Raw genomic sequence first — 10,154 nt, forward strand, 5'->3', positions numbered from 1 at the left:
TTTTTGTAACTCACAGCTACCATCATACATTTCATAATATGGCAGAACGTGTATCCCTGGTGACACATTGCTAATAACTACTGCATCTTTACTGCCATAACGGCAGAATAAAAAGAGCTAGATGTCGATACATATAGATTATCACCCAGGCATTCTGTCGTTGCACAAAATCATCCAGATGGCAATGGCGAATCCTGGGTGAAAATGTGTTTATCATATACAGTACTCATAGGCTTAATTGTTCAGGAACTACAAAACAGCATTTGATCAAGTTAAGTTAATAAATTAACATTACTGTCAACGAGGAACTGCCCCAGCAAATGAAATCATATGATCCACTTTTCCAGAAGTAAGGGAACGGTGTTGGTTCAGAACACAAAAGGTGTTAATGGTGCACCTCACCTACCATCCTCTGCACCCGTGTTGTTGCAGAGTTTCATCCATGTTGGTCCATGGTGAGTCCTTAAGCAGTGAGGTCCTTTGCATTAAGGGCTGGGTGATATGGACAAAATCAAATATCTCAGTATTGATATTATGGTATTTTATCAAAACCTTTTTCAATATTTTTACGAAATGGCAAAAACAGCAGATCTACAAGCTCATAAAACATAACGGTGACCTATGATGAGCTTGTTGATCAGGTTGATATTCATGATATTACAATATCCAAAATCTCAGCCAATATGATATCGCCCTCCTTTTTTTGCACCTAACCAAATCAATGCAAGCAAGTTGTCTATGCAATATTTGTATTTCTGACATTCAAGTACAGTATATTATGCATGGGCTCTTTGAAGTATCTAAAAGACAATCATGACCTTTGTGAATAGAGATATTAGACACACTAAATGTATATCTTTCAGTTTATTCCTTTGGGGATTTATTTTTTTCTTATTCCAATTATGGGTGGTTGGGGCATAATGACCAGGCTTCCAATGACAATGTAAATAAAAATAGCCCAACAGTTAGGGGAAATGAGTCAAGTCATAGAAATGTATTCCATATTTTTCAAAAAGAATAGGAATATGTTCAATCTTTTCTCCCCAACCTAAAACTTAGTTGATGATATGATAACTAGTTAACTCTGGAGAAATCATAAAACCAAGTGACATTTACATTCCTAACTTGTTGTGGTCGCTGGAAGATATACTAGTCACTCATAATCAAAGAAAAGGTGTCATTTGATAGACACTCAACAATATTGTAAATTGCACTCTATGACATGGTACAGCCATTGAGTATCTCTATGCAACCTGAATGTGGCAGCGAGAGAGACAGACAAAACTATATGGGACATTCATGAGACAGTTACTGCCAAGTCTATTTCACACTCAGATAACTGGGAAACAGAGGGACCCTTTGTGAGGTTTTTGCTATACCTGTTGGTGCAACCCAAACCTCTATTTCTGGGGCGAGTTGTTTTTAACACTGTGACCATGCCATGCTCATTGAACACTGACAATGACAGATCTCAGCTCTGCATTCCTGCTGTGAAGTGTGGCGAGGAGAATGAGCGACAGGTAGGGAACTGTTGTGCTATAAACTCCGGTTTCCTGTTCTGAGATAACGATGGAGGCTTCCCTTCTTTTAAATTCTTTATTAAAACGGTAACCACAATTGTATACTTCATTGTATGATAGTGTCACAGAAATAGCAAAAATAGCAGATCTACTGTACATGTCATGGTGCGACACTAGAGCGTGTACCTGCAGGTCTGCTATTTTTGCTCTTTTTGAACATTTCATAACATTTTTTAAAGTTTTCGCATGCCCAAAATAGGGACGCCAGGTTGAAAGTGGTTAAAATGTCATTAAGCTGCATTTACTGAACATCATGGCAGACATTTACTCATTCACAGTGTCGGGATGCTTTCTATCGGTTGTGCTGTTGTGGGTGAGCGCTTCTGTAGGAACTTGGCTCAGAGGATACATTTTTGTAGCTTGGGAAAGAATAACATAATTATAACAGCCACAATCTGGCCTTGGTTGACCTGTTAACGTCCTGTATGGCTATTCCTGTAGCTCCACAAAGTAGGCTTAATTTATTCTACCAGTTACTCCCTTCTTTTAGAGGGCTTTGCGATTGTCAAAATACACATTTTAATCCCCTGGTGTCCAATGGCCATCAAAATTATTTTATCGCTCTGCACTGCTTCCAAAAAAGATGGCCCAGTCCACCTCAACTGTTGTGAGAATAATCCAACATACAGTAAAAAATCTTGGCACAAGGGTAGCTTATAATGCAAGCTGCCACTTGCAAAGGCATGTTAAAGCATTATAGCAGAGGACAGAGAACTTTGTCTACGATATGCATGAATATAAAAAGTGCATAAGACTCAAATCCATCATGTCCCCTAATAGTTAAGGGTCATTTTTATTATTTAATTATTAAACGATGACCTGTGCTGCAACTCAGTGGGACAGTAGAGCCAAGCATGGCGACCAATTAGGACAGCAATTTCACACTTCACTTCCAAGTCACGTCTGCTTCTCTGTCTCCATTCGGAAGGCCTTTGATTTGGTCACAGCACTCTGCCCTTACTCCACAGACAGTCTTCTAACATGTGAGTGTCTAAATGACCACACCAGCTTCCCATTCCACGGGGAGGATTCCCCTTTTACTCCCGGATGAGTCCACCCCATCAGCTCTGGCCAAAGTCTGCAAAGCTCTTGGTGGTTGTGAAGGCCTCTGGTTGCAGGGGGAAGAAGTACTGCTGAGGCAGGAGGAACGCTGCACCCTGGGAAGGATGAGAGTGCATGGAAGGAGGCAGCTGTGTGTGCGTGTGGGTATGACTGGAGGTGCTCGGGTGCGGATGCGGGAAGCCTCCCTGCATTCCAGAGGCCACTGGGGAAGTGTACGGAGGAGGTGGTGGTGGGGGGAGGGGCTGTGGGGCAGGGGCGGAGGCCGCTGAGGAGATGGTGGCCGACACCAGGCAGCCATGCTGCTGCTGCTGCTGCCCCTGGCCCGGACCGCCGAGGGAGAAGCGGCGCACGGAGCCGCCGCCCCCCGCCGAGCTTGAGCTTGTGGTCGCTGTGCTGGACTGTCGCGACGGCGTGCGCAGGCTGGGGGGTGCCGTGGTGAGGATCATGGGGATGGTCTCACCCTGGCAGCTACGCAGGGAGAAGCGGATGGGCTGCTGGGTGGGCTGCTTGGGTCGAAGGCAGGTGCAACAGTACACAGCCACCAGGGAACCCACCACCACAAACGCTACGAAGATGCTACCCACCATCAGGAAGGGCACATAGATGGGCTCTGGGGGAAAGTTTATATGGACACATTGAGTAAGTGATTAGTTAATTGTATAGTTCATGGAAAATATTGCCCCAGTTTATAGTGAATTTGTCCTGTAGTGCCTACATGCACGTAGCCTTCTAAACATTTTGTTTTTCCATTGTTCTTCAGGCACTACAATTATGAAGTCAAGACAAGAAGTTAAGATGCAGAGGACATCAAAATGGTGAAATACTTGATCAATGCAATCTGCAATCTCTATCCATGATGTGTAACAATGATACATTTTAGAGACAAATACCTCATGAGATTTCTAGATTTATCCTGTAACACTAAGGTAATTCATTTTAAACCCCTTTACACCATAGGCTAACAAACTAACACAGAAGCTTGACTGCCTGAAGAAAATGTCCCTGATTTAGATAAAGAGCTCTGATTACCTGTTAGAAAGGCCGTTTTCATTGCAGAGGGAAATTAATTTAAGTTTATTTATTTTCATAGGGGAAACTGTTTGACACTGCCAAGTCAATTTTAACGCTTATCCGTTCAGGAAATTGAAAGAAAAACAACAAAAGCTACAGGATAAAATAGGATTAACTATCTAAATATTAACATTATTGTAATTTATTTAAATTATTGAAAACAAATAAAAAAGCATGGCACTAATGGGAATGATTTTATAGCCTATCAAAAAATATTAGCCTAGGTAGGCCTACTATAACTCTAAAATTACTAAACTGGCTGTGCAGGAAATTTAGCAGAAGCTAGCTAGCCTACACAAAACCCAGAGAGGCAGAGAGAGAAAGAAGGAAAGTTAACTTTACTTTCTTTCTTTCTTTCTGTCTTTCTTGTTATTGTTATTGTTATAGCCTCTTTTCCAAGGGATATAGAAACAAAAAGTGAAACCACAAATGCGTTTCTTGGGTGTGCGAACATATCCAATTGTTTTCAAATTTGTATCCCAGGGCTATTTCATTGTAATGTTGTGCAGTACACTTGTGTAAGTACACAAATGTACAATGTCAGTGGAGGACATTCTCCACTTCTCCAGGTGTCGTCTGTCGACTACCATTGGATCCACTTGGTTTCCTTTTTGTAGGCTGATAACAATCCATCTAACCTGGGGTCAAATACACACAATAGCAACGCAAAAGCAAGTGCTATGCACACCTGGAATTAGATCGTGTTCTCATTATTCCACCACACACACACACACACACACACACACACACACACACACACACACACACACACACACACACACACACACATATATATATATATATATATATATATATATATATATATATATATATATATATATATACTATAGGCTATTTTTTGGCCTATTAGTCAAATGTTAAGGGGTTGAGATCATCCTCCATGGATTCTATTCAGATATGTTAAATTAATGCAATAAATAAAACCGATTTTCAAAAGATTGAAGAACACAATTTTTGACATGTGAGCATCAGCACAGGCCTATTCTAGCCTAGAAATTTTCTAGCATATCATAATGTATTTATAATTTGTTTGACAAATAGTAGCCTACTCCTGCATTAACTTTGTTCGTTTTTGCAATACTTTTCACCTTCCTCAGATAGATGACTGAATGAACTCAAGTGGAACGCCTTTTAGCCGCTTAAACCCACTATTCTTCTGCTGTTGCTGTTTCCTAAATAGCAGATCTGACAAGCTCACAACTCATCACAATGCCACGTTGTGTGAGCTAACAAATCTGCTATTTTGGGCCGGACGTTCCCCCAGAAATAGGGCCACTGGGCCGGGGGGTTCCAGTGCTTATAATAACTTACGGGCTGTGAACTCAGTGTTGTCCATCTCTCGGTCATTGGTGCAGGTTCCCTGGTCCAGTCGTGCGTCCGCCGCCGCGCAGCAGTAGCGCAGCGCGCAGGACCCGCAGCACACGGTGGCGTCCATGGTGTCGAAGTCCTCCGGACACTGGAAGCCTTCGTGGTAATTCCCATGACCGTCCAGCCACCCATGGCAGTACTCGCCTTGTGCGTCTGATATCCGTAGATTCCAGGTCAGATAGCCGAACAACAGGCAGTTCAACAGGCGCACCATGCCGGCGTGCAGCTAGAAGCCCCCCGCTATTCACTTTGCCCCCCCTACTACAGCCAGAGGCTTACCAGAAACACTCCTCATCGTTATTTCGATGAATTGAGTACACAGGACCCCAATGGAAACAAGCCATAGTGCTTTCTTGTGTTTAATCGTTTTAGCATCCTTTTGTATAGAATCTCTACTTTCTGTGCTTTTTTTTGGCAAACTGTTAATAAAGTATTCAATCAATCAATCAATTCATTTAGTTTTAAAGAACCCCTGCACAGCTTGATCCCATGGCTATTTGTGATGATTCTTTTAATTGCAGGCTATATATGCGATTGCGACCATTATTTATTTATTCATCCCCATCCATTTAAACGACTTGTTGGTGTTTATATGTCGTTACCAAAAAGATGTGGAGGATCCTCACGGTCGTCCAAATGAACGAGGGGTTCAGAGTCACACTCTCCTCAAAATAAGGCTCCGAGATTGTTCAAATAACTCAAGCAGCAGCATCATCACCACCAACGAAATCAACCCTGGCGAAATGAAAGTGCAGACCTCAGCTCATAATAATCCACTGGTGTGTAGATGATCTCCGTGGAGAAGTTGTATGTATATACGGACAGCCAGTCAGCCACGGTCCTCTCTGCTCTGATGTCCGCACCTCATTGGAAATCTGTTGCTTTTGTGAGTTGTCTCCCGTCCCGTAGGCGCGCACGCAGCCCATTGACCAGACGTGCGCATTCACGATACCATGCTGTTATTGTGTTATTAAAGCAGACAGACATTTCAACGTGTCACTAACCTAATCAGAAAGCCAATTTCAGACATGCACTGTATTATGGAAGTTTGCATCTCTCTTTTAGAGATATTTCTCAGAAAGACCGCTATACCCCCCCCCCCCCATGAGCACATTGTCAAACTAGAAATGTGTGCTCCTCGAGTTTAATTGATTAATTGATACCTTAGAAACAGTTTGCAAACTTTACAGTGGTACATTATACAATGATGCTAAAAGGATAACAAAAGAGCCCCAAGGGCTTGTTTCCATTGTGATCCTGTGTATTAAATTCATCAAATCATTTATAGACATAGAATAATAATATACAAATATAGCTGCAAGCAGCGATAATACGGGGCCAGTGAGAGAGAGACAGAGAGACAGACATGGAAACTGGAGAGAGAGAGAGAGAGAGAGAGAGAGAGAGAGAGAGAGAGAGAGAGAGAGAGAGAGAGAGAGAGAGAGAGAGAGAGAGAGAGAGAGAGAGAGAGAGAGAGAGAGAGAGAGAGAGAGAGAGAGAGAGAGAGAGAGAGAGAGAGAGAGATGGAAACTGGAGAGAGAGGGAGGGAAAGAGACAGAGAGAGAGATGTCACTACTACCAATCAACTCTAAATTGCCTGAAACGTCCAGAGCTCGATGAATGTTAGGGACCAAAAAAAATGTCACTACAAAGTACTACCAATCAACTCTAAATTGCCTGAAACGTACTCCTAACAGGTTTTCGGGGGGACGATTTTGGCCTCCACACTTAGTGATTTTTTCGGATTTAACTTTCGTTTCGGTAGGGACCAACTTTCGTTTCGGTAGTGACCCAATGGTGAATTTACTAAGTCCAGAGCTCGATGAATGTTAGGGACCAAAAAAAAAGTCACTACCAATCAACTTTAAATTGCCTGAAACGTACTCCTAACAGGTTTTTGGGGGAACACATTTTTTTTTGGCCTCCACACTTAGTGATTTTTTCGGATTTAACTTCGTTTCGGCAGTGACACAATGGTGTCACTGCCGAAACGAAAAAAACATTACTAAGTCCAGAGCTCGATGAATGTTAGGGACCAAAAAAAAAGTCACTACCAATCAACTTTAAATTGCCTGAAACGTACTCCTAACAGGTTTTTGGGGGAACAATTTTGGCCTCCACACTTAGTGATTTTTTTCGGATTTAACTTCGTTTCGGTAGTGACACAATGGTGTCACTACCGAAACGAAAAAAAAAATTACTTAGTCCAGAGCTCGATGAATGTTAGGGACCAAAAAAAAGTCACTACCAATCAACTTTAAATTGCCTGAAACGTACTCCTAACAGGTTTTTGGGGGAACAATTTTGGCCTCCACACTTAGTGATTTTTTCGGATTTAACTTTGTTTCGGTAGTGACACAATGGTGTCACTACCGAAACGAAAAAAAATTACTAAGTCCAGAGCTCGATGAATGTTAGGGACCAAAAAAAAGTCACTACCAATCAACTTTAAATTGCCTGAAACGTACTCCTAACAGGTTTTTGGGGGAACAATTTTTTTTTTGGCCTCCACACTTAGTGATTTTTTCGGATTTAACTTCGTTTCGGTAGTGACACAATGGTGTCACTACCGAAACGAAAAAAAAATTACTAAGTCCAGAGCTCGATGAATGTTAGGGACCAAAAAAAAAGTCACTACCAATCAACTTTAAATTGCCTGAAACGTACTCCTAACAGGTTTTTGGGGGAACAATTTTGGCCTCCACACTTTCTGATTTTTTCGGATTTAACTTTCGTTTCTGTAAAATAAATTTTACCGAAACGAAAATAACCAATCAACTCTAAATTGCCTGAAACGTACTCCTAACAGGTTTTTGGGGGGAGTATTTTGGCCTCCACACTTAGTGATTTTTTCGGATTTAACTTTCGTTTCGGTGGTGACCAACTTTCGTTTCGGCAGTTTGATTACAAAATGTAAGTTGTGGAAAAAATAATCTGACTATACTAAGTTGTTATTTGTTTGTTTAAGTCAGGCTATACTCTACTCAGAGTCATAAGTTTACAAAATGTACTAAAGTACAGTGAACGTCTGTGCGGTTTGTCTTCATCACTGAAAATAACGTACATGTAAACTGATATAAAACTGCTGTCATGTGCAGAATGATCCCAGAAACACAACCATTTCACTCCTAATAATACCTATTTGATTTGACATCCTGACTTGCTGCTGTAGCTGAGGCTTGAACCTGTTACCTGCTGCTCACTAGTCAGTGACTCTATCCATTCATCTACAGCTGTTTCCTTGGCATCTGTGGCTCTGAAACGTTTTGTTGTCAACCCCCCAAATTGACATGTATTTGGGCAGTGGACCCCAATGTGAAAAGATGTAGTGTCAGGGCCCCCCATGAAAAAGATTTATATTTATGCTGTAACACATTTTTTTTAAATTATTTGTCTTGTTTGTTGTTCAAGTCAAAGCACCAGGAAGGCTGTACTTGTCGGCCATCTGTTAGCTCAATGGGTTGAGACGCAGTATTCATGATCCAGAGGCCATGAGTTCAAATCCCATTGATGTCTTTCCTATGATTCTTTCCTTTGCAGACTGGCTTCCAGAAGATCAACTGAAAAGTACCAGGAAGGCTATATTTGTCATCCAACTGTTAGCTCAATGGGTTGAGACGCAGTATACATGATCCAGAGGCCATGAGTTCAAATCCCATTGATGTCTTTCCTATGATTCTTTCCTTTGCAGACTGGCTTCCAGAAGATCAACTGAAAAGTACCAGGAAGGCTGTACTTGTCAGCCATCTGTTAGCTCAATGGGTTGAGACGCAGTATACATGATCCAGAGGCCATGAGTTCAAATCCCATTGATGTCTTTCCTATGATTCTTTCCTTTGCAGACTGGCTTCCAGAAGATCAACTGAAAACTACCTTGAAGGCTGTACTTGTCAGCCATCTGTTAGCTCAATGGGTTGAGACACAGTATTCATGATCAAGAGGCCATGAGTTCAAATCCCATTGATGTCTTTCCTTTGCAGACTGGCTTCCAGAAGATCAACTGAAAAGTACCAGGAAGGCTGTACTTGTCAGCCATCTGTTAGCTCAATGGGTTGAGACGCAGTATACATGATCCAGAGGCCATGAGTTCAAATCCCACTGGTGTCTTTACTGTGATGCTTTCCTTTGCAGACTAACTTCTAGAAAAACAAGTTAAAACCACCAGGAAACCTGTAACTCTCAGCCAACAGCATAGCTCAACTGGTAGAGCGTCTGTCCAATAACATGACTTGACTTGACTTGTGTGGGTTCGATTCCCACTCGAGTCAAGTGTCCCCGGTATCTTGGGGCAACGGATAAATTGACTGATATCCTTAGTGATGCTTCCCTTTGCAGACTAACTAGAAAACAAGTTAAAACCACCAGGAAACCTGTAACTCTCAGCCAACAGCATAGCTCAACTGGTAGAGCGTCTGTCCAATAACATGACTTGACTTGAGTGGGTTCGATTCCCACTCGAGTCAAGTGTCCCCGGTATCTTGGGGCAACGGATAAATTGACTGATATCCTTAGTGATGCTTCCCTATGCAGACTAACTTCTAGAAAAACAAGTTAAAACCACCAGGAAACATGTAACTCTCAGCCTACAGCATAGCTCAACTGGTAGAGCGTCTGTCCAATAACATGACTTGACTTGAGTGGGTTCGATTCCCACTCGAGTCAAGTGTCCCCGGTATCTTGGGGCAACGGATAAATTGACTGATATCCTTAGTGATGCTTCCCTTTGCAGACTAACTAGAAAACAAGTTAAAACCACCAGGAAACCTGTAACTCTCAGCCAACAGCATAGCTCAACTGGTAGAGCGTCTGTCCAATAACATGACTTGACTTGACTTGTGTGGGTTCGATTCCCACTCGAGTCAAGTGTCCCAGGTAACGGATAAATTGACCTCTCTCTTGACTTGACTTGTGTGGGTTCGATTCCCACTCGAGTCAAGTGTCCCAGGTAACGGATAAATTGACCTCTCTCTTGACTTGAGTGGGTTCGATTCCCACTCGAGTCAAGTGTCCCAGGTAACGGATAAATTGACCTCTCTCTCTCTGAGGGGCGGC

The 10,154-nt window shown here is 42.2% G+C and overlaps 1 protein-coding gene across 1 annotated transcript; it reads right to left on the minus strand.

The window, feature by feature from the left end:
- Window positions 1-33: 33 nt before the first annotated feature.
- On the minus strand, window positions 34-5,955 carry shisa3 (shisa family member 3). The gene is made up of 2 exons (XM_084041114.1): window positions 5,046-5,955; window positions 34-3,252 (listed from the first exon to the last, which is right to left on the minus strand). The coding sequence occupies exons 1-2, from the start codon at window positions 5,314-5,316 to the stop codon at window positions 2,642-2,644; spliced, it is 882 nt and encodes a 293-aa protein (XP_083897240.1). The 5' UTR covers window positions 5,317-5,955; the 3' UTR covers window positions 34-2,641.
- Window positions 5,956-10,154: the final 4,199 nt, after the last annotated feature.

The sequence above is a fragment of the Gymnoscopelus microlampas genome (genome assembly GCF_963454915.1).
Source record: "Gymnoscopelus microlampas genome assembly, chromosome: 18".
Lineage (NCBI taxonomy): Eukaryota > Metazoa > Chordata > Actinopteri > Myctophiformes > Myctophidae > Gymnoscopelus > Gymnoscopelus microlampas.